This window comes from Ranitomeya imitator, chromosome 1, assembly GCF_032444005.1.
Source record: "Ranitomeya imitator isolate aRanImi1 chromosome 1, aRanImi1.pri, whole genome shotgun sequence".
NCBI lineage: Eukaryota > Metazoa > Chordata > Amphibia > Anura > Dendrobatidae > Ranitomeya > Ranitomeya imitator.
This window is the reverse complement of record NC_091282.1, coordinates 811,465,607-811,491,165: the sequence shown is the minus strand read 5'-3', so window position 1 is coordinate 811,491,165 and position 25,559 is coordinate 811,465,607. Positions and strand designations below refer to the sequence as shown.

At 44.3% G+C, this 25,559-nt stretch overlaps 1 protein-coding gene and 1 long non-coding RNA gene across 2 annotated transcripts in view; one reads left to right on the top strand and one right to left on the bottom strand.

Annotated features, from left to right (window-relative positions):
• LOC138658142 (uncharacterized) overlaps nucleotides 1-1,619 on the bottom strand; it is a 39,498-nt gene extending 37,879 nt beyond the window's left edge. Inside the window, exon 1 of the long non-coding RNA XR_011317360.1 lies at nucleotides 1,469-1,619. This is a non-coding gene — a long non-coding RNA (uncharacterized lncRNA). The remainder of the gene's footprint in view (nucleotides 1-1,468) is intronic.
• A 223-nt stretch (nucleotides 1,620-1,842) lies between these two features.
• The window catches only part of GNA11 (G protein subunit alpha 11), a 57,460-nt gene continuing 33,743 nt past the window's right edge, over nucleotides 1,843-25,559 (top strand). The window contains exon 1 of the mRNA XM_069739456.1: nucleotides 1,843-2,244. Within this exon, the coding sequence (XP_069595557.1) occupies nucleotides 2,109-2,244 (136 nt within the window). The 5' untranslated portion in view covers nucleotides 1,843-2,108. The remainder of the gene's footprint in view (nucleotides 2,245-25,559) is intronic.

The following is a 25,559-nucleotide window of genomic DNA, read 5'->3' as shown; positions in this document are numbered from 1 at the left end:
TCAATATTAATTCAATGGGGGTCCGGCACCTAGAACAAAACCGATCAGCTGTTAGAAGCTCCAATGGCAGCCAGATATTGGCCTGATTCATTAAAGTGCTTACACCAGAAACATGACATGAAACAGTTTGAAATGTTGCGACTTACGGCGTTTTCACACCGGTTTTGGGCAGCTCTTCCAAAATAGGTGATGTTGAGGATCCAAGGCAGGAAAAGGCATAGCTGTCATGGTTAGGACATGGTTAATGTCCTGTTCTCTCAGGTTTAATTTTGCTGGCCTCTCTTTGTATCTGAGAGAGATATGTATACTCACTCCAGACTAGGATTCCTTGTCAGCTATACTTTCGTCTTGTCTGGGTGCCTGACCCCTGGAGTGTGTGCCCTTTTGCAATAGTTTTTCTTGCTCTCCGTACTTACTCTGCTTGTTTGTTCTTTTGGATTTCTGACCTCTGGCTTCCCTTCTAACAATCCCGTCTCACCCGTTTGGTACCTCGTGATCTCTTGGTTCTGATCTTAGCTTGTTTGACTACGCTCCTGTGTGTATCGTCTCCTTTGCACCCCGGCGTCTGGCTCCGCCCCAACACCTCCTACTCTGTCACATGGTTTAGGTCCTGCTTGTTGCCTGGTTAGTAACCCTGCGCTTTGCTCAGCTCCCTTGCTGCTGTGTGCAGCTCTCCCCACAGCCGTATACCTTGGAGTCGTGCCAATAGCAATGCACACCTGTTAAATTCATCAATAATGGTAGTGACTTTTTTGCCAGATATGTTCCTGCAGTCCCTGAATGGAGTATAATTTCTGGCAATACACGTCACTGAGAAGATGCACCAAATTCATTAGGTGGGGTGCACTTCTTAATGAACTAGGCACATCCTACCCCCAAAATGCTCCTTCATTATGATTGGTGTGGATAGGTTAGCCATAGATTTTGACCAGACAACCCCTCTTTGTTGACATGCTCGGTTCCTCTCTACACGCCCCAGGGGTTTGTTATGTCTTCCCCATAATCCGCCATGTTGGGATGTAGATAATGGTTTTCCACCATCTTGGTGTGCTGAATAATTCTGCTGGAAATCTGCAAGTATGTCCATAAGTCACCACACACAGGGGCGGCACTTTCTGATTCTCAGGGCCATCTTTTCCCTACGCGAGTGTGTAACTAGATTGGTGCCGGGTAGTGATATCTACGACACAGCACATTAGTCCACATTCACAGGATGAGGATTTGGTCCGTTTTTTTACCTCAGTATTTGTTGCCAAAATCAGTAGAGGAACAGTCAGAGGAAAAGTATCATAGAAACTCGTCACCACTTCTGCATTTATCACCCTCTCCTGGTTTTGGCTCACACACACTGAGGTAAAATACTGACCAAATACTGACCGTGTGAACGTGGCCTTAGTGTGCCACTTTCATGCCCATAACCTGTGGTCCAAGACTCTGAGTTATTCCTACAGAAGAAATGACCACTTACTTTGTCCCTGAAGTAGGTTTAAAAAGTAGAGCAGTACACAACTGGAGACTATGGAAATCACTGACTAAAAATAAGTCAGACTAAAAAGGCGGCTCAGCCACGGCAGGCCACAGCACTACACGGCAGGCCACAGCACTACACGGCAGGCCACAGCACTACACGGCGAGCCATAGCACTACACGGCAGGCCACAGCACTACACGGCGGGCCATAGCACTAGGCCACCATTGCCATGGTAACCGTGCCAGTACAGCGCCATCCTTCCGCTACCCAGAATTCCTAGCGCCCACGCCCCAGAATCTACGGGAAGAGACAACCAACCCTGACGCGCAGAACGCCCCTCCCAGCCAGGAGACGTGTGACACCCGGCTCCCTGATTGGCCGGCACGGCTGCCTTGTACGGAGTGCTTTCTGACAGAGCGTTAGGTTGTGGCTGCTCCGGGGGCTCAGAAAGCGGAAACCCGGTCACGGCCAGGCAGGGAGGGGAAGTGTCTGGTGTCCGCCCCCTCCCTCCCTCCCTCCTCCTGGGTCCTCGGCTGGATGCTTGGCGCCCTGTAAGGAGGCTCGGAGACCGGGGCGGTGAGTAAGTGTCCCCCGGGTGGGAGAGGCCCCCGGTGCGGGCCGTGGTGCCGGGGGAAGGGATGACTCTGGACTCCATGATGGCCTGCTGTCTGAGTGAGGAGGTGAAGGAATCCAAGAGGATCAACGCTGAGATCGAGAAGAAAATCAAGAGAGACAAGAAGGAATCTCGGCGAGAGCTGAAGCTGCTGCTGCTAGGTATTGGGCTGTGCTGGGGAGGGAAGGCGGCTGTGACATCTGCAGCCCTGGCACTGCCCATCCCCACAGAGCAGAGCCAGTATGTATAGAGAGGGCATCTGTACGTGTCTGGGAGTGGCATGGGGACCCCTGCAGATGAGACCCCTCTATAGTGGCATCCCTGGCACTGCCCATCCCCACAGAGCAGGGCCAGGACGTATAGAGGGGGCATCTGTACATGTCTGGGAGTGGCATGGGGACCCCTGCAGATGAGACCCCTCTATAGTGGCAGCCCTGGCACTGCCCATCCCCACAGAGCAGGGCCAGGACGTATAGAGGGGGCATCTGTACATGTCTGGGAGTGGCATGGGGACCCCTGCAGATGAGACCCCTCTATAGTGACAGCCCTGGCACTGCCCATCCCCACAGAGCAGGGCCAGGATGTATAGAGGGGGCATCTGTACATGTCTGGGAGTGGCATGGGGACCCCTGCAGATGAGACCCCTCTATAGTGGCATCCCTGGCACTGCCCATCCCCACAGAGCAGGGCCAGGATGTATAGAGAGGGCATCTGTACATGTCTGGGAGTGGCATGGGGACCCCTGCAGATGAGACCCCTCTATAGTGGCATCCCTGGCACTGCCCATCTCCACAGAGCAGAGCCAGTATGTATAGAGAGGGCGTCTGGGAGTGGCATGGGGACCCCTGCAGATGAGACCCCTCTATAGTGGCAGCCCTGGCACTGCCCATCCCCACAGAGCAGGGCCTGTATGTATAGAGAGGGCATCTGTACATGTCTGGGAGTGGCATGGGGACCCCTGCAGATGAGACCCCTCTACAGTGGCATCCCTGGCACTGCCCATCTCCACAGAGCAGAGCCAGTATGTATAGAGAGGGCATCTGTACGTGTCTGGGAGTGGCATGGGGACCCCTGCAGATGAGACCCCTCTATAGTGGCATCCCTGGCACTGCCCATCCCCCACAGAGCAGGGCCAGTATGTATAGAGAGGGCATCTGTACATGTCTGGGAGTGGCATGGGGACCCCTGCAGATGAGACCCCTCTACAGTGGCATCCCTGGCACTGCCCATCTCCACAGAGCAGGGCCAGTATGTATAGAGAGGGCGTCTGGGAGTGGCATGGGGACCCCTGCAGATGAGACCCCTCTATAGTGGCAGCCCTGGCACAGCCCATCCCCACAGAGCAGGGCCTGTATGTATAGAGAGGGCATCTGTACATGTCTGGGAGTGGCATGGGGACCCCTGCAGATGAGACCCCTCTATAGTGGCACCCATACCCCCTGGATCTATAGCATTGGCTGTGTACTCTGTCCTGAGATGTCTTCTGCCTGGTACGGTTCTCCACGGCAGATATTGAACATGTCGGATTTCAACATGATTGATTCTTATTTCCTATGGGAAATAAGTTGCTGCCCGGTGTGTCTTCCCTATTGAGACCACACACATGCTGGGAGGGATAACTGCCTAGTGTATGGGCATCTTATAGGCTGTAGTGATTGTCTCTTTATGTTTGGGGTAGCACCGCTGTCGGGCACAAAACTAGGAAATCGTCCTACAAACCGGGGGTGTCTTTCTAGCTGGCTTGGCCAGTGACTTGTGTATTATCGGTTATTACACATCCTATCGTGTGGGCCCCATAAGCCCTAAGTGATCCCTATTCTCCTTCCTACGTTTCCCATGTAATGAGGAGACTTGCTTTTGGGACTATTGCTTCCTTTGTGAGCGAGTGACAATGTAGCAGTGCTGGGGTAGCGGGCATGTCTGCTGGTGGACTTACCCACAATCTGCAAGATTCCCTCATCTAATGTGTTTCAGGTTATTGCTAAGTGTAAGTGTCTGCTCCCCATCTAGGACCGGACTTATTATGAAGTCCTCATGGCCCTCTCCTCTAAATGACTGTTTTAGGTTCTGATCACATTTTCACTGGCTTGTTTGTATCCGTTTTTTTGTATGGAGTGTTGTTATATTCATTAAAAAAGAAAGGTCGGCATACATAAGATGTTGGCTGATCACTCCTTGTGGGCACCAGCTTTTTGTCTCCTGTGAAATCAAAGAATCAGGGATGATGAAGCCCCAAATTGTCCATTCTTCGTTTCTCAACTTTTATCTTCAGGGGTAAGTTTGGAAACATCCATTTGTAATAAATGGTCTACAGGTCCTTCCAAAACTGATTGGTATGACAGATGTTCCTCTTGCATATATAGCCACTGTAAAGAAAATGTATCATTTGATAATGAGCTTTTTTTTAACCCCTTAACATACATCTGGCACAGGTACCGTACATGGAGTGGACTCGAGGGGCTGAGCCAGCTCCATTCATTGCCGGTATCTGCTGTTAAAAGCTTTTACTGTTTGACAGAGGCATCTAAGTGGATTGATCCTGGGGATCCATGCAGGTTCCCATTGTCATCATTCATGAAACCCCACCTGTGGCCTATGGCTGGGCCTCAAAGAAGATCGTTTATTTCACTACATACTGCAATACTTCAGTATTGCAGTATGTACAGCAAGGAATCAAATGAACACTGGGTGACCCTAGGGGAACACAAAGAATAGGAGGAGTGTAAAAAAATAGTTCACACACTTTCCCAATCTGGGAGAAAAAATTATATATGCATATTTGGTTTCTCTTTGCTTGTAAAAAATCTCATGTATGAAAATATAAAATTATTTATGGAAAAAATAGTCAGAATTGCTGGGTTTTCAGTCCATCGTATACAGTTAGTGAAAGTGTTTGCCCTCTTTCCTGATTTCCTATTCTTTTGCATATTTGTCACACTTAAATATTTCTGATCACCAAATTTAAATATTAGACAATCATAACACAATTAACCACAAAATGCAGTATTTATATGAAGGTTTTTATTATTGAGGGAAAAAGAAATCCAAACCTACAGGGCCCTGTGTAAAAAAGTGTTTGCCCCCTAAACCTAATAACTGGTTGAGCCACGCTTAGCAGCAACAACTGGAATCAAACGTTTGTGATAACTGGCAATGTGTCTTTTCCAACGCTCTGGGGAACATTTGGCCCACTCATCTTTGCAGAATTGTTGTAATTCCGCCACATTGGAGGGTTTCCGAGTGTGAACCGCCTTTTTAAGGTCATGTCACTGCATCTCAATCGGATTAAGGTCAGGACATTGACTAGACCACTCCAAAGTCTTAATTTTGTTTTTCTTAAGCCCTTCAGACGTGGACGTTTTGGTGTGTATTGGATCATTGTCACATTTAAGTGTGAAAACGTGCAAAAGAATAGGAAATCGGGAAGGGGCAAACACTTTTTCACACATCTGCATGCTGAAAAATTCAATAAAAAGTTATCAAAACATTGTTTTTATCCTAAAATAATATCAATAAAAAACTACAGCTTACTATACAAAAAAAAGTCCTCATATACCTGCATCAAATGGAAAATATGAAAGCTATGGATGTCACATAATGATAACATAGTAACATAGTTAGCAAGGCTGAAAATACATTTGTCATCCAGTTCAGCCTATATTCCGTCAGAATAAAACCCCAGATCTACTACGTCCTTCTACAGAACCTAATAATTGTAAGATACAATATTGTTCTGCTCCAGGAAGACATCCAGGCCTCTCTTGAACCCCTCGACTGAGTTCGCCGTCACCACCTCCTCAGGCAAGCAATTCCAGATTCTCACTGCCCTAACAGTAAAGAATCCTCTTCTATGTTGGTGGAAAAACCTTCTATCCTCCAGACGCAGAGAATGCCCTCTTGTGCCCGTCACCTTCCTTGGTATAAACAGATCCTCAGCGAGATATTTGATAGATGTTGAGAGATATGGTAACACAAACCAATTTTTTTTAACTAGTAACATATAGGGGAAAAATCCCTCATTCTGACGCTCCGTATACTTGCATTGTAAGTAGCGAACGCAGAGTGGTGACGAATACTCGCAGTGCTAGGTGAGTATATTCGCACACACTACATTACATACACATGTACACAGATTTTGTCATACTTTCACTGATCCTAATATTAGATTGCTAATTCCTGGTCTTTAGGGATGACTTTTAACCTATCTCATTATGATCAGATAGGATTTCAATGACCAGTAACAACTTTATATACAGTACATAACATGACCTAATAGATGTCACAGTTCCCAGGCTCCTCCTCCCTGCACAATGACCTAGGCACATATCACATAGCATGCCTAGAAAACTCTTCCATGGAAAAATGAGAATTCTGTGAGCATCAGATTTTTATTACGGTAGTTAAAGAAAATAGATCGCCTACATTGGGGGTTCACAATGGATCCTGTAGAAATAGAAAGCTAAGATGCCAGTGTAAAGATTCCTGCCTGATTCAGCATATACTTTATGGCAGACCCTAATTAGGATATCCTATTACTATTGGAAGCCAGGGATCCCACTTATTGAAATTGTTTACTGGCTGTCCCCACGTTCAATTGTAGACTGTGGGTATGTTCCCTCTGTCAGTAAACACTGCGAATTGGATGCTGCATAAATCCGCAGCGTCCAAATGTTACACCATAGTGGATGGGATTTGTAGAAATCTCATACCCACTATGCGTGCTGAGACACCCGCGGATCTCCTGCGGAGATGGACATGCGGCACGTCTCTCCAGACCGCAGCATGTCTATTTATCTTGCAGAGACGCGAGTCTCCACAAGATAAATCTCACCCGTACAATGTATTGGGCACGGTGATTCTGCACAGTTGAGTGATCACATGCGGAAACTCCTGCGTTCAAAAGCCGGCAGCGCTTTGGATGTAGAGGACGTGTGCTGTCCAAATCGCTGCCGATTACTCCTTGGGAACATAGCCTGAGACTTGTTACATCGGCAGATTGTGCTGACATTTGTCCAATGTTGGTCACCTGTTTAAGACTCACTAATACAACGGGATCTGTCTGATGATTGATCCTCCACTATACAGTATGCCTGTACTCTTCTACACTGTTTAGGCAGTTGGAACATATGTATGTGACCAATCGTTAGTTATCGTTTAATAAAGTATGACTTTGTTTTCCTTTCCATGTGAAGCCACATTAACACACAAAATGCCAGGTTGTGCTTATGTTGGATTGTGAAGAAGCTTTGCCTCTGTTCTACCACTTCGAGGAGGGGTTTGATTGGAGCCGTGCTCCTGAATGATCTCTGTTGTTGTTCCATTTATTGTATTTGGGGCTGATTGGTTCTCGCAACCTTAGACCTCATTCACATGTACATGTGTATTTGTATTTTTTCACATATACAATATAGTCTATGGTGATATTCACGTCTTTTTTTTTTTTTTATGGACCGTGTGTCCATGCAAAACACAAGGAAACATGCTTGGCACTTTTTTTATTATTATTTTTATCCATGCCGGCGTAAAAACCCCCCAAAACAGACACGTGTACAGGTCCATAAAAAGATGTACAGCACCTGAATGGCTTCTGTGTACAAATCGTCTTCTGTATGTACCGTATTTAACATTGGAGAATATGAGAAGCTTTGTAATTCCTCTCTTTATCTATCTGTGAAAAGCATTGATGGTAAAAACGGACGCTCGGATGGCCCTGATACACAACGCTGATGTGTGGGATGATGAGAAAGGTAATTTGCGTTAATCTGGTTTTCAATTGGAAATTAGTCTTCACTACTGCTCCATTCATCCTTGACAGCGTCTTATGCCAGCTGGGGGCTGGTATTCTCAGGCTGGGAAGGGCCGTGGATATTTGGCCCTCCCCAGCCTAAATATAGCAGACATGAAGCCCAGAGGTTAGTAATGTGGCGGGGTATATCAGACACCCCCATTACTAACCCGGCATGTGAGTAGTAAACCGCCCCCTTACCTCCCACCTTCACGTGAATGGGGTTTGGGTACCGTTCTGGTACCCGAACCAAAATGCTTTATAAAGTTCTGTCGAATCTGACGGTCCCGAACATCCCTAGTCAGCACAGATTGACTGTTCAAACCAAGTACAGGTGGCCATAAATTTAAAGGGGTTATCTATGACTATTTTTTATTTTAATATGAGCCGACAACTACCAAATAAATAGGTTGTAACTACCTGGTCCCATCTCAGAGTGGTCACAGATCTCTCCTGTCGGTGATTCTGCTGCTTCACGTCAACAGACCAGCTCTTCTACTTTTGGGCTACTCTGTCAACGGGGTGTGACAGCTGACGTCATGGCAATTGACAGACAGCTCCCCACAGTTTAAGTATTGGGGAGACTTTACAATCAGCATGACATCGGCAGTCACGCCCCATCAACAAAGCAGCGTGGAAGAGACGTTGCTGTTCTGTCGTAATGTCAGCAGGAGCGATCCGTGACCCCTCTGCTGGCAGACATCTGCACAGGGCAGAACAGTCAGGTAGTTAACAAATACCTTCCTGTTTGTTCTTAGGCCTATAGTAAAAAAAAAAAAATTCTCGGTCAACCCCCTTTCAGGGCACCTTTCCACCTACTTGTTTTGCTCCTGCTATAAAACATCATTTTTTACACAGCAATGCTTTTCAAGCCTCTGACTGTTGTGGATCTGATGATTTGAGGCAAGTAAGGAGTGTTATTGTTGTCCAGTGAGCTGTGTGCGTAGCATTATTGCCTAAGGTGAAAGTCAATACAGGTGACATTGTCAATAGTATCGGTGGCACAGACAGCCAGTGATATGACGGTCCATTATATATTTTTGATCGACTGATGTTACAAACCCTTAAAGCGGTATTCCCACCTCGAAGATCCTATCCCAATGTGTAGTGGGTGTAATATTAGTGAATACCTCCAAATAGAAATGTCGTATAGTTCTTCTGAGTTATGATGTTTACCCCATGTGCAGGACATTGCAGTAGCTTGGGTATCCATGGTTATGACCACTCAAATACTGATAGTCTGCTGTTAATGGTCATAACCATCGATACCTAAGCTACGGTAATACCCTGCACATGGGGTAAACAACATAAATCAGAAGAACTACACTACATTTCTAATGTTATTATTACCCCTTTTCCATATTGATGTATGATCTTTAGTCATCATTAATGATTTGAAGTTAGCTCCTACCCACAGGATAGGGAATCGCTTCCTGATGTCTTTTTCCCCAGATCGTGGCTCTACAGAGCTCCATCTGAATGGAGCTGAAGTGCATATACTCGATATCTACTTTGCTCATGTAGGAGAGCCTACTTTTGGATCTATAATCCCCTGAGAGAAGAGAAGCTTCAGATTTTGTTAATATGCCCAGAGCTGGAATAGTAAATAAATATTTTTAGGGTATGTGCACACGTTACAGATTTCCTGCAGATCTGCAGCTTTTTTTTCTGCGCAGAAACGCTGCAGATCCGCAAGTGATTTACAGTACAATGTGAATCAATGGCAAAAAAATATGCTGTGCTAATGGAGCGGAAAAATCTGTATGGAAAACACAGCAGATTCAAAAAAAGGACCATGTCACTACTTTGTGCAGATCTGCTGCGTTTCTGCACCCATTCCATAATAGAAATCTGCAGGGGGAAAAAAGGAAGAAATCCGCACAAAAATCTGCAACGGGTGCACATACTAAAAAAAGGCGCAGATTCTGACCTGTGTTTTCTGCCAAGAGATGCAGAATCTGCACAGAAAATTCCACAGTCAAATCTGCCACGTGTGCACATACCCTTAGAAGATCTTATTTTCTGATGACACGTACCCGCAATGTTCCTTTTTTAATCAGTATTTGAGGACACTGTGGAAATGTATAAGAAAGGAATATGCCCTTTACTTGGTGTAATGAAATGAGAACAATCTTTATATTGCACCACCGTATTCTGCTGCGTGCTATTATAGAGCATGCTGAGTGCTAAAATAAAAATGCCAACGGACTCTGCTTTACTGGACCTAAAAGTTCTATTTCACATTGACATCCCTGCCACCGCTAGCTGGCATCAATCATCTACTGTTAGTTCCTCCACCAAAGGAGACCGGAGTTCTGAAGTCTCGATATCTCCTTTTAAAGGTCCTGATTTTCAGCAGTTGTTGGAACCTGTGCAGGAGACGTGTGACGCAATCCCCCACTGTGATACCTGTGCGAGGTACTACCAAGAATGGAATTGCTGTGAGTTTCTTGGCTTGGCACATTTTAGGGACTACATTTGACTTGTTTCAGCAGAGCTTGTCCTCCGCACTTGGCTGGCTGCAGTGAATTGAATATTCCTTGTGTTGGCATACTGCTCTTTTGGGCACTTTTTGACCAGTGTCCAAATTTTGTTCAGGTCTAAGGACGTGGGCATAGGCGGATCACATTTTTCGCCTGCTATTGTTCCTGGAGACATGTTTATTGCTCTCTTTGCATGTTCCCATGTTCTTTTTGTGGGGTCATCATAAAGTAATCCCATTTTCGGGTTCTGTATACCCAAGTATTGATTCTTAATATCCTTTTTTTTTTAATTCCGGATAATTTGAAAGGTTTTCCTCTTTTAGAAAAGTGGATCCCAAGCAATTCCTGTAATGTAATGTAAAATAACAAAAACGAGATAGTTGTCTCCTTGCCCTGCATCGGAGTTGCTGCCTTGTTCTGTCTCCCAGATCAATGATTGGCTGTAGAAACAATGTGAGCCTGGTGATTGGTAATATACAGCTAAAACATGACTATGGCATAGTATAATAATCTAGCCCCCTTCTATAGATCCCATAAGAAACCTCTTTTAATCTGATGCGGACGTCGGAGGGAAGTGTGAGAAGTGAACTGTAGCCCATTAGCGGTCGCTGACTAGCTGCAGCGCTCACATGGCATAACAATGGCACAGCAGAGCATCATTTATATTTTACACTGGGGAATAAAGGGGCTGTCCAAGCAGGGCTGTGGAGTCAGTGTCATGGAAATTGAGGAGTTCGGAGGTTTGACTTACCGACTCCACCGCCCTGTGTCCAAGTAGTGTACAAGCCATTTAGCGTGCTATCAGGCATGTTTAATAATTGTTGGAGAATGAAAGCTCATCCTACTAGATAGTCCTGAGTTGCCATATGGCTATTTTGCAAATTTTTGACTTGGAAGGAGAAAAGTATTGGGACACATCTCTTAATTATTGAATTCAGATTTTTCATATGTTCCACTACGACAGGTATATAAAATCCAACCCCTCACCATGTAGTATGCCTTTAGACATTTCTGAAAGGATGGGTCGTTCTGAAGCGCTCACTGTGACCAGCGCAGTTCTATAATAGGATGCTACTGTTACAACTCGACTCATGACCTAACTTTTCTCAATATTCCTCTATCAACAGTGAGTGGTAGTACTGAGTAGGGGAAGCATTTACAAACCACAGCAAAACACTAGTGCCTTTTAAAGATCGCATTATGCGATCGCGTAGAAGCTCCATCTGCGCTAGCGGTGACTAACTCGGAAACGCTGCAGACCACGTCCGAGGGTACGTGACGGAATGACGGCACATCGATAACACATGCCGATTATGACATGCGTTAGTGATGCTCTACAGAATGGCAGTCAATGGGTGCGCTAACACATCCGTTACATAGCGTTAGTTCCACTATGGAACAAATGCCGTCAGCGCATTGCCATTAACGCAATATGAACCTGGCCTGAAGTTAGTCCTGGACCTGTAGGCTTTGGCAAACAAGCTGCCTATCCTGCAGGTATAGAAGTGTGTAGCTCTCCCTAGATAGTAGGTAATGAAGGCAACCTTAACATGTAAGGATTTGTATTTACTACAGAGAAAGCCTGGAAGGCCCAATTACCATAGCCAATGAAGACCTTTCCTTCTGGTGCCTTAACCTTTCTTGGCCGTTTTCTAACTGTGGGGTCACAGCACTCTCTACATAATTTTTATCCATTTTGTTTCCTCCTGAACAGCACAACTGCTTCCTTGTGTGCCTCAGGTTTCATTGTTTTATAGAACATGCCTGGACAAATATTAGCCAGGTCTACGAGCCAGTTCCAACAGTTAGGAGCCAGTAATGACATACTCTTAAAGCTAAAGGTTTATGCGGCTTGAGACACATTTGAGGTGTATGTTGTGTTGTTTTGAGAAAAAGGAAGAGAAGAATAAAGTAAGTTATTACCAGTTTGATCAAACGAGTATTGAACGCATTTTCGCTAATAATAGCAGTAGCTGCATTTACTAGTCTTTCAGCAGGCTCCCTATAAGTATGTAGCCTTTTGCTGGTTGCAGCATAGTGTCTATTTTTCTTCTTTGTGACCTGCTAGCTTTCCCAACTCCTACTTTTGCCTCCCTCCCTTCCCTATACACATGGCCAAGTTTTGAGGGGGATTTACACTGCAGGATAATCGTGAACAAGCATTATTAAAAACGCTCATTTCAAGATTATCTTTACCAGTAAATAGACTGCTGATAACCAGCTGAACAAGCAAAACACTGGTTCATTGGGTGACAAGATCTTTTTGTGCAACCTAAAAAGATCATAGTTCTCTGGGGTGCATATTTCTTTGTAAGAACTATGGCAGCCTATGTACACTGAGCAATCTAATATACAGTGAAGGTAATAAGAATTTGATCCCTTGCAGATTTTGTAAGTTTGCCCACTGACAGACATAAACAGTTTATAATTTCAAGGGTAGGTTAATTTTAACATTGAAAGATAGAATGTCAAAAATAATATCCAGAAAATCACATTGTATAAATTATATAAACTTATTTGCATTTTGCAGTGAGAATTAAGTATTTGATTCCTCTGACAAACAAGACTTAATACTTGGTGGCAAAACCCTTGTTGGCAAGCACAGCAGTCAGACATTTTTTGTAGTTGTTGATGAGGAGGAATTTTGGTCCACTCCTCTTTGTAGATCAACTCCAAATCATTAAGATTTTGGGTTGTCGCTTGCCAACTCGGACCTTTAACTCTTTCTATAAGTTTTCTATGGGATTAAGGTCTGGAGACTGGCTAGGCCACTCCATGACCTTAAAGGGACACTGTCACCTGAATTTGGAGGGAACAATCTTCAGCCATGGAGGCGGGTTTTTGGGTTTTTGATTCACCCTTTCCTTACCCGCTGGCTGCATGCTGGCTGCAATATTGGATTGAAGTTCATTCTCTGTCCTCTGTAGTACATGCTTGCACAAGGCAATCTTGCCTTGCACAGGCGTGTACTATGGAGGACAGAGAATGAACTTCAATCCAATATTGCAGCCAGCGGGTAAGGAAAGGGTGAATCAAAAACCCCGCCTCCATGGCTGAAGATTGTTCCCTCCAAATTCAGGTGACAGTGTCCCTTTAATGTGCTTCTATTTGAGCTTGTCCTTGGCTGTATGTTTTGGGTTATTGTCTTGCTGGAAGACCCAGCCACGACCCATTTTTAATGTCCTGGTAAGGAAAGGAGGTTGTCACTCAGGATTTTACGATACATGGCTCAATGCATTCTCCCATTGATGCAGTGAAGTAGTCCTGTGTTCTTAGCAGAGAAACACCCCCAAAACATAATGTTTTCACCTCCATGTTTGACAGTGGGGACGGTGTTCTCTGGGTCATAGGCAGCATTTCTCTTCCTCCAAACACGGCGAGTTGAGTTAATGCCAAAAAGCTCAATTTTTGTCTCATCTGACCAAAGCTCCTTCTCCCAATCACTCACAGAATCATCCAGGTGTTCATTGGCAAACTTCAGACTGGCCTGCACATGTGCCTTCTTGAACTGGGACTTTGCGGACACAGCAGGATTTTAAATCTTTATGGCATAATGTGTTACCAATGGTTTTCTTGGTGACTGTAGTCCCAGCTGCCTTGAGATCATTAACAAGTTCACCCCATGTAGTTTTAGGCCGATCTCTCACCTTCCTCATGATCAAGGAGGAGGTAAGATTTTTCATGGTGCCCCAGATTGATGTCGATTGACAGTTATTTTGCATTTCATCCATTTTCTTACTATTTCACCAACAGTTGTCTCCTCACCCAGCGTCTTACATATGGTTTTGTAGCCCATTCCAGCTTTGTGCAGGTCTATGATCTTGTCCCTGACATTTTTATAAAGCTCTTTAGTCTTGCCCATGTTGTAGAGGTTAAAGTCTTACTAATTGAGTCTGTGGACAGGAGACTTTTGTAAAGGTGGCTATGTAAATACTTATTTCTCACTGCAAAATGCAAATTTATATAATTTATACAATGTGATTTTCTGTATTTTATTTTTGATATTCTATCTCTCAATGTTAAAATTAACCTACCCTTAAAATTATAGACTGTTCATGTCTTTGTCAGTGGGCAAACTTACAAAGTCAGCAAGGGATCAAATAATTTTATTTCCTTCACTGTAGATCATACAGGGTAGTCCTGATCAGAGGGAACCTTTAGAAGCTGGACCTCATGCTCTTATGTCGGAATAAGTGTTTTGATTTGTCCCGAAATATTGCCGACAGTACAACTAATATGTAATATTTTCACCAGTGCTGAATTTCAAGATCTGTATGCTTAAAGAATGAATAAAAACATCTGAAGCAAAACCTAAGTTTGTGGAGTGATGTTCAGTTTTTCATTGTGTGTACTGCTCTGAAAGAGTGGTGGACAGTTTCTTCTTAAAGGGAACCTGTCACCTGAATTTGGCGGGACTGGTTTTGGGTCATATGGGCGGAGTTTTCAGGTGTTTGATTCACCCTTTCCTTACCCGCTGGCTGCATGCTGGCTGCAATATTGGATTGAAGTTCATTCTATGTCCTCCGTAGTACACGCCTGCACAAGGCAAGATTGCTTTGCGCAGGCATGTACTACGGAGGACAGAGAATGAACTTTAATCCAATATTGCAGCCAGCATGCAGCCAGCGGGTAAGGAAAGGGTGAATCAAACACCTGAAAACTCCGCCCATATGACCCAAAACCAGTCCCGCCAAATTCAGGTGACAGAGTCCCTTTAAACATGCACCCTGCCCAACAATCTTCACCTGTGTTTCTGTCAGAGGTGAACTACACTGTGTGCAGAATTATTAGGCAAGTTGTACCGTATATACTCGGGTATAAGCCGACCTTCCCCCCCCCCCCCCCCCCCCCTAATTTTGCCACAAAAAAATGGGAAAACTTATTGACTAGAGTATAAGCCTAGGGTGGAAAATGCAGCAGCTACCGGTGAATTTCAAAAATAAAAATAGATGCTCCATACCATTCATTATTGCTCCATATAAAGCTGTGCCATATATAATGCTCCATACCATTGATTATTGCCCCATAGATTATCCATATATAGCTGTGCCATATAGAATGCTCTGCACCGTTCAGTTTGGCCCCATAGATGCTCCTTATAAAGCTGTGCCATATATGCTCTGCACCATTCATTATGGCCCCATAGATGCTCCATATAAAGCTGTGCCATATATGCTCTGCACCGTTCATTATGGCCCCATAGATGCTCCTTATAAATCTGTGCCCTATATGCTCTGCACCGTTCATTATGGCCCCATAGATGCTCCATATAAAGCTGTGCCATATATGCTCTGCACCGTTCATTATGGCCCCATAGATGCTCCTTATAAATCTGTGCCCTATATGCTCTGCACCGTTCATTATGGCCCCATAGATGCTCCATATAAAGCTGTGCCCTATATGCTCTGCACCGTTCATTATGGCCCCATAGATGCTCCTTATAAATCTGTGCCCTATATGCTCTGCACCGTTCATTATGGCCCCATAGATGCTCCATATAAAGCTGTGCCATATATGCTCTGCACCGTTCATTATGGCCCCATAGATGCTCCTTATAAATCTGTGCCCTATATGCTCTGCACCGTTCATTATGGCCCCATAGATGCTCATTATGAAGCTGCCCCATATATAATGCTCTGCACCGTTCAGTTTGGCCCCATAGATTCTCCACATAAATCTGTGCCATATATAACGCTGCTGCTGCTGCAATAAAAGAAAAAAACACATACTCACCTTTCTTGCTTGCAGCTCTTCAGCGTCCGGTCCCGGCGTCTCTCCGCACTGACTGATCAGGCAGAGGGCGCCGCGCACACTATATGCGTCATCCCGCCCTCTGCCTGAACAGTCAGAGCGGAGAGACGCCGGGAAGATGGAGCGACGCCCGGCGTGTGGATTGTGGACAGGTAAATATGACATACTTACCTGCTCCCGGCGTCCCTGGCTCCTTCTCCTGGACAGCTGGTTTTCGGGTGCCGCAGCTTCTTCCTCTATCAGCTGTCACCGTTACCGCTGATTAGAGAAATGAATGTGCGGCTCCACCCCTATGGGAGTGGAGTCCATATTCATAAGTTTAATGAGCGGTCCCACGTGACCGCTGTACAGGGGAAGAGCTGCGGCACCCGAAGACAGTGTGACAGGCAGGGGGAGCGTCAGGATCGCCGGGACTAGGTAAGTATGCCTCAGACCTCTCCCCCCCTCACCCGCCGACCCTGCCACAGACTGTGACTCGAGTATAAGCCGAGAGGGGCACTTTCAGCCCAAAAATTTGGGCTGAAAATCTCGGCTTATACTCGAGTATATACGGTATTTTGATCACATGATACTTTTTGTACATGTTGTCCTACTCCAAGCTGTTCAGACTTGAGAGCCAACTACCAATACAGTAAATCAGGTGATGTGCATCTCTGTAATGAGGAGGGGTGTTGTCTAATGACATCAAAACCCTATATAAGGTGTGCTTAATTATTAGGCAACTTCCCTTCCTTTGGCAAAATGGGTCAGAAGAGAGATTTGACGGACTCTGAAAAGTCCAAAATTGTGAGATGTCTTGCAGAGGGATGCAGCAGTCTTGAAATTGCCAAACTTTTGAAGTGTGATCACCAAACAATCAAGCGTTTCATGGCAAATAGCCAACAGGGTGTTGGGCAAAGAAGGCGAAAAATAACTGCCCATGAATTGAGGAAAATCAAGCGTGAAGCTGCCAAGATGCCAGTTGCCACCAGTTTTGCCATATTTCAGAGCTGCAACGTTACTTGAGTAACAAAAAGCACAAGGTGTGCGATACTCAGGAACATGGCCAAGGTAAGGAAGGCTGAAAAACGACCACCTTTGAACAAGAAACATAAGACAAAACATCAAGACTGGGCCAAGAAATATCTTGAGACTGACTTTTCAAAGGTTTTATGGACTGATGAAATGAGTGACTCTTGATGGGCCAGATGGATGTGCCAGAGGCTGGATCAGTAAAGGGCAGAGAGCTCCACTCCGACTCAGACGCCATCAAGGTGGAGATGGGGTACTGGTATGGGCTGTTATCAAAGATGAACTTGTGGGACCTTTTCAGGTTGAGGATGGAGTTAAGCTGAACTCCCAGACCTACTGCCAGTTTCTGGAAGACTTCTTCAAGCAGTGGTACAGGAAGAAGTCGGTATTGTTCAAGAAAAACATTATTTTAATGCAGAACAATGCTCCATCACATGCCTCCAACTACTCCACAGTGTGGCTGGCCAGTAAAGGTCTCCAAGAAGAAAAAATAATGACATGGCCCCCTTGTTCATCTGATCTGAACCCCATAGAGAATCTGTGGTCCCTCATAAAATGTGAGATCTACAGGGAGGAAAAACAGTACACCTCTCGGAACAGTGTCTGGGAGGCTGTGGTGGCTTCTGCACGCAATGTTGATCGTAAACAGATCAAGCAACTGACAGAATCTATGGAAGGAAGGCTGTTGAGTGTCATCATAAAGAAAGGTGGCTATATTGGTCACTAATTTTGGGGGTTTTGTTTTTGTATGTCAGAAATGTTTATTTCTAAATTTTGTGCAGTTATATTGGTATATCTGGTGAAAATAAACAAGTGAGATGGGAATATATTTGTTTTTTATTAAGTTGCCTAATAATTCTGCACAGTAAGGCTGCCGTCACACTAGCAGTATTTGATCAGTATTTTACATCAGTATTTATAAGAAAAACCAAGAGTGGAACAAATAGAGGAAAAGTCTAATAGAAATATATGCATCACTTCTGCATTTATCACCCACTCCTGGTTTTGGCTTGCAAATACTGATGTAAAATACTGACCAAATACTGCTAGTGTGACGGCAGCCTAATAGTTACCTGCACAAACAGATACCCTCCTAAGATAGCCAAATCTAAAAAGAAAAACCAACTCCAACTTCCATAAATATTTAAGAGAAAATCGAAGAGGAAAAAGTCAGATGCACAATCAGCTCCGTAACGCCTGTTACACCACCCTCGGATAAGTCAGCGTTATATTAGCCACAACGGAATTGGGTGCTCATAGAAAACAGGAAAAAGTATCTGCAACAACGAAGAATGTAAGAAAAACGAGCACTCACCATTCGTGCAAAAAAATGTCCTTTCTTTATTGAGGCTTCATGTTAAAATAGCAGAGTATAGCAGGGAGAACCTGTGGTTCCAAGTGACGACGGCCGTTTCACGGGTCCCGTAGAAGCTCAGGAGAGTGAAACGACCGTCGTCACTTGGGACCACAGGTTCTCCCTGCTATACTCTATTTTAACATGAAGCCTCAATAAAGAAAGGACATTTTTTTCACGGATGGCGAGTGCTCGTTTTTCTTACATTTTTCTTACATTCTTCGTTGTCCATAAATATTAAGCTTTGATATGTATGAGTCTTATGGGTTGATTGAGAGCATAGTTGTTGATCAATAATAAAATAATCCTCTAAAATACTACTTGCCTAATAATTCTGCACACAGTGTAGAACAGCCAGGAGATGAAAAATATGATGTTTGAATGGTTTTAATGGTAGTGGGTTTGTCTGCAGATCAAAACCCTTTACAAATGTCTTAATTGGAAAATGTTGTAGGAAAGTGTCTTCATTTATATATGCATATAAAGGAGCATCTTTGCCAAGCCTGAAAACGCACATGTCAAACTCTGGCCCGTGGGTGATTTATATTTGGGCCTCGATGCCGGCAATGCACAATCCCCCTTGTCATTGCACTTTCAACTGTATCTGCATCCTGGATTTCACGACTGCTATGTCAAGCAGTGAATAGCTGCCGAGAGCGAGGGATCAGGGTAGAAGTATTTTATTTATTTATTTTTACTATGGGGCCCATTATACTGTATGGAAAACTGTGCGGCCATTGTACTGTATAGAGGATTATGTGGGGCCCATTACTCTCTATGGAGAACTACGTATTCATTGAGCCGAGATCTAAATCTGCGCATGAAATACCGCAACTTCTCCACGTGCGCAAAAAAAAAAAAGCAGGCTAAAGGTACAGATTCAGAATCCCTTTAACACATAAATGGAGATTATACAGAATGGAGGGTTCTCTTCCTTATGAGCTAATCTGAAATCCTATTATGTAAAGCGGGATTATCTAATGGCTGCTGGTGGCCCAGAGCGGTGTAAGTAAGTGGCTTGGCTCTGGACCTGACAGCTTATTATGGTCTTATTGGTTTTGTGATTTATTTTGATTGGCTGAGGAACATTGCCTCCCACGCTCTCTGTAAATAAAACCCCACCCTTTATAAAAAAAAAAAAGACTCCTCATTGAATGTGAGCATCATCTTAAGACCTTTCATGTTGCAGACTGAAGGAGTGGTCCAAGTCGCTAAGTCAGCTCGGCTTTAACGGTAACATCTGGTTTGGCAAGTGTATAATGTACAACTGCTCTGAGAATGAAATGATCAGATTTATTGAGCCGCCCGCACATCATGCCCATTTTGACTTTGGTGACATTAGACTGAGGCCTGATTAACAGATCACAGCATTTATGTTCTTTACTTTATGGTACGTGCCCACGATCATGAGTTGCTGCGTATTTCTGCAGTGGCCAGAAGTTACAGACTAATGGATGGGATTTCTAGAAGGCATCTGCACCTTTGGATCACCCGAGGACACTGACATGCGACGTGTCTGGCTTTTCAGTCTCTCTCGGGGGAGATGCTAGTCTCTGCAACAGAAATGTTATCGATTTAGAATGTATTGGATGCGGTTAAATCCACATGGTTCTGTGATCAAATACAGATTTACCTGCGTTCAAGAGAACGTAGCGTTTTGGACGCAGCAACAATACACTAGTTCCCGATCGTGGGCACATGACCGAAGGCTACGACCATTAGAGGGACCGTAGTAATCGAGTGCATCCGTTATACACTGAGCTTTCTAATAAGAATGTACGCAATATGCTAACAAGCTGCTTTTAGTAGTGATGCATGCAGACAAAATGTTGTTTTACATTACATCTGTGGCCAGACTGCAGAAAAATAGGCATCTTTGGCTACAAAGCCTAAAACTTTTGGCACACAGCTTTTTTTTTTTTTTTTTCGTCTTTTATCGGCAACTATTATACACTGTACATTGCAGGTAAAAACGGGCAAATAAAAAGTTGTTCATTCACCCCATTTAGTTTAAAAGTAACTCAATATTTAGTAAGTCCGCTTAACTTAAAGGAACTCTGTCACCCCCAAAATCGAGGGTGAGCTAAGCCCACTGGCATCAGGGGCTTGTCTACAACATTGTGTAATGCTGTAGATAGGCCCCCGATGTATCCTGAAAGATGAGAAAAAGTGGTTAAATTATACTCACGCGGGCGGTCCCGGTCCGATGGGAGTCGCGGTCCGGTCCCTCCCATCTTCATACGATGACGTCCTCTTCTTGTATTCAGGCTGCGCTCTGGCGCAGGCGTACTTTGTCTGCCCTGTGGAGGGCAGAGCAAAATACTGCAGTGCGCAGGTGCCGGGCCTCTCTGACCTTTCCCGGCGCCTGCGCACTGCAGTACGTTGCTCTGCCCTCAACAGGGAGATTAAGTGCGCCGGAGCCGCAGCCTGAATACAAGAAGAGGACGTCATCCTATGAAAATGGGAGGCACCGCACCGTGATGCCCATCTGATCGGACCGCCCCTGGGTGAGTATAATCTAACCTCTTTTTCTCCTCTTTCAGGATACATCGGGGGCTTATCTACAGCATTACAGAATGCTGTAGATAACCCCTGATGCCGGTGGGCTTAGCTCACCTTCGATTTTGGGGGTGACAGGTTCCCTTTAAGCTGATCTGTCACCAGATTTTCCATTATAAATAGATATTGAGGCTGAGATATTTTAATTCTCAAATTAAAATGCGTTTATAATGAGTCCTTCTAGAGCAAGTATGCAGAGACATTCCACAAAGGATTTTACCGCCGTTCTGACATGAGGGGTCAGTTAGTACATCAGTCTCATCGCAGCAGATGTATTTAACTGATAGTGACAAAGTGGCATAAATTTAAGATACTTGGTCCTGAATTTTTTTTTTTAAGCTTTACGCTATTGTAACAGTGCACGACCAGTTCCTGACTGGCAGGCATAGCTGGGGAGTAGGAGGAAGGCATGAGCAGGCCTCAATGAGCGCTAAGCAGCAAACCAAACCATCGGTATCGCTGATGTTGGACCTGGTGATCGTCGTAGTTATTCGCAGGACCAGATCAGCATTGCCAGTGACCTTTGTCACAAAGTTGGCTGTTTCCTTCCATAATTGAGGATTCCATGGATGCCACAGTTACAGGGGAAAAACTGAACGATAAAGGGGAAAAAAAATCTTCAGAGATCTTTTACTATATCTTGAGGAACAAATTAAGTTAAAAAAAAAAATCGCTACAACTTTTTTTTTTTTCTAAATTTAAAATATATTTTACGACATGCGTAATGATGTGGACAATTCAATAGGTCATGTGTGAAACATGAACACTTTAAAAAAAAATAAAGAAAAAAAGAAAATGAAAAGAGGACAGAACAAAGCTAGAAAACTGTTAATATACTTACTGATCAGTGTCTTCTCACACTCTACATTACATACACATGTAGGCTATGTGCACACGGTGCGGATTTTGCTGCGGATCCGCAGCGTTTCCGCAGCTGCGGATCCACAGCAGTTTCCCCTGCGTTTACAGTACAATATAAACGTATGGGGAAAAAAAAACACTGTGCCCATGCTGCGGAAAAAAACGCGCGGAAACGCAGCGGTTTACAGTCCGCAGCATGTCACTTCTTTGTGCGGAAACGCAGCGGATTTACAACTGCCCTTATGGAAAACCACAGTTGTAAATCTGCAGTGGAAACCGCAGGAAAACCGCGGTAAATCCGCAGCAGTTTTCCACTGCGGATTTATCAAATCTGCTGGAATCCGCTGCGGAAAAATCCGCAGTGGACCCAGACTAGGTGTGCACATAGCCGTACGCAGGTTTCAGGAATCAAACGCATGGTAGTGGTGTTTCTTTAACCCTTTTTCACCGGGCCAATTTTTTTTAAATCCGACCAGTATCCATTTATGTAATAATAACTCTGGAACGCTTCAACAAATCCCAGTTATTTTGAGATAGTTTTTTTCGTGACACATCATACTTTATCATAATGGTAAATTTAGGTTGATATGTTTTGCATTTATTTCTAACAGTTTCAGAAATTTGATAAAAATGGAAAAAAAGTAAAAATGCAATTTTCAAACTTTGTATGATCCCATTACTCCAGATAGTCAAACCGCACAACATTAAGAAATAACTTTTCCCTTTTATCTGCTTCACATCAGCACCATTTGTTAAATGTTGTTTTATTTTGTTAGAATTTTTGAAGGTTTAAAATTGTAGCAGTATTTATTTATTTTTTTTTCAAGGAAATTTAGATACCTGTTCAGGTTCAAAGTGATTTTGGGGGTCCTATATATTGAAAACCCCCCAAAACTGGTACCATTTTTAAAAACCGCACCAGATCACGTATTAAAAATTGCTTTCAGGTAGTGCATTAACACTTCAGATGTTTTTCAGGTATTAATGCAAAGTGGCATGACAGAAATAAAAACGTTTTATTTTTACCACCTAAATTTTGATAAATTCTGAACAGGCTGCTGTAACTGAGCTTTTAACCCCTTTACCCCCGAGGGTGATTTGCAAGTTAGGCTGCTTTCACACAACAGTTTTTTGCCGTCAGTCACAATCCGTCGAATGTTGAAGAAAAAAAAAATGGATCCGTCGCAGATTGTAAAAAACTGATGCGACGGATCCGTTTTTTCAACAGATCCAAGTAGCTGATCCAGCTAATTGGATCTTAAAAAAATCGGAGCATGCTCAGTTAAAAAAAAAAAAAGAGATCCGTCGCCAAATTCCGTCATTTGACGGATCGGCGCCATAGGGTTCCATTATAGCAAACGACAGGCTGCGACGGATCCATTGCTGTCCGTTTTTTCGACAGACACAAAAAACGTTACTATGTCTGTTTTCTCCAGCCTCCGGACAAACCATTTTCGATGGATCAGGCGAAAAACATGAAACGTGAGGCCATACATCGCAATCCATCGCTAATAGAAGTCTATGAGAAAAAAGAAAACAGATACGGCAGCCACTTTTGTCGGTTCCATTTTTCAAAATTCGCCAGATTGTGCCTGATGCCAAAAAAATGTGTGAAAGCAGCCTTAAAGGGAACCTGTCACCTCCAAAATCGAAGGTGAGCTAAGCCCACCAGCATCAGGGGCTTATCTACAGCATTCTATAATGCTGTAGATAAGCTTACAAGATGAGAAAAAGAGGTTAGATTATACTCACCCAGGGGCGGTCCCGGTACGATGGGCGTTGCGGTCCGGTCCGGGGCCTCCCATCTTCTTACGATGACGTCCTCTTCTGGTCTTCACCCTGCGGCTCCGACGCAGGTGTACTTTGCCCTGTTGAGGGCAGAGCAAAGTACTGCAGTGCGCAGGCGCCGGGCCTCTCTGACCTTTCCCTTCGCCTGCGCACTGCAGTACTTTGCTTTGGCCTCAACAAGGCAAAGTACACCTGCGTCGGAGCCGCAGGGTGAAGACCAGAAGAGGACGTCATCTGATGAAGATAGGAGGCGCCGGACCGGACTGCGACACCCATCGGATCACCCCTGGGTGAGTATAATCTAACCTCTTTTTCTCATCTTTCAGGATACGTCAGGGGCTTATCTACAGCATTACAGAATGCTGTAGATAAGCCTCTGATGCTGGTGGGCTTAGCTCAACTTCGATTTTGGGGGTGACAGAGTCCCTTTAATGACCTGGCCAATTTTTACAATTCTAACCATTGTGACTTTTTGAGGTAATAACTCTAGAACACTTCCATGGATCCCGGAGATTGTGAGATTGTTTTCTCGTGACATATTGTACTTCACGTTAGTGGTAAAATTTCTTTCATATGGCTTGCATTTATTTGTGGGGAAAAAAAGAAAATTTGGTGAAAATTTAGGAAACTTCGCAATTTTTCAACTTTTGGACTTTCATGCCCTTAAATCAAAGTGATATGGCAGACAAAATACTTAATAAATAACATTTCCCACATGTCTACTTTACATCAGCACAATTTTGGAACCAAGAATTATTTTTTTTTGTTAGGAAGTTCTAAGGGTTAAAATTTGACCAGCGATTTCCCGTTTTTACAACACCCTGAGCTAGCGGGGATCTCGCCGCAGCTCAGTCCGGCTGGGAACAGAGCCTAAGGGTACCGTCACACAGTGAAATTTTGATCGCTACGACGGCACGATTCGTGACGTTCGAGCGATATATCCGTGACGTTCGAGCGATATCGCAATGTCTGACACGCTCCTGCGATCAGGAACCCCGCTGAGAATCGTACGTCGTAGCAGATCGTTTGAAACTTTCTTTCGTCGTCTAGTGTCCCGCTGTGACGGCATGATCGCATGGTGTAACATATATCGTATACGATGTGCGCATAGTAACCAACGGCTTCTACATCGCACATACGTCATGAAATTATCGCTCCAGCGTCGTAGATTGCAAAGTGTGACAGCAGTCTACGACGCTGGAGCGATATTGTTACGACGCTGGAGCGTCACGGATCGTACCGTTGTAGCGATCAAAATTTCACTGTGTGACGGTACCCTAAGTGTTCGGAGTCTATGACATCACCACTGGTGCATTGAAATGTAATTAAGAAATGACAGTTAACCTGAACAGTGGAGGTCAAGATAAGCTCTGGAAGACCAAGCAAAATTTCAGGGCACTGAATTTCAGGAAAAGAACATCATGCAACAACTAAGCATGGGGGTGGATCAATTATGCTTTGGGGTTGTGTTGCAGCCAGTGGTGCGGGTAGGCTGAAGAATGGGTTAAATAAAATTTCAACAAAATCTTGATGCAAACCTAACACCATCTGCAAAAAAGCTGAAGTTGAAAACAGGATGGCTTCTACAAATGGATAATGATCCTAGCCACACTGCAAAAACCACAATAGACTACCTCAAAAGGTGCAAGCTGAAGGTTTTGCAATGGCCCTCACAGTCCCCTGATCTGAAAATAGCAGTGCATGCAAGATGATCCAGGAATCTCACAGAACTGGAAGAATTTTCCAAGGAAAAATGGATGAAAATCCCTCAAGCAAGAATTGAAAGACTCTTAGGTGGCTACAAAAAGAGTTTACAAGCTGTGATACTTTCAAAAGGGGGTTCTGCTAGGTACTAACCATGCACGGTGCCCAAACTTTTGCATT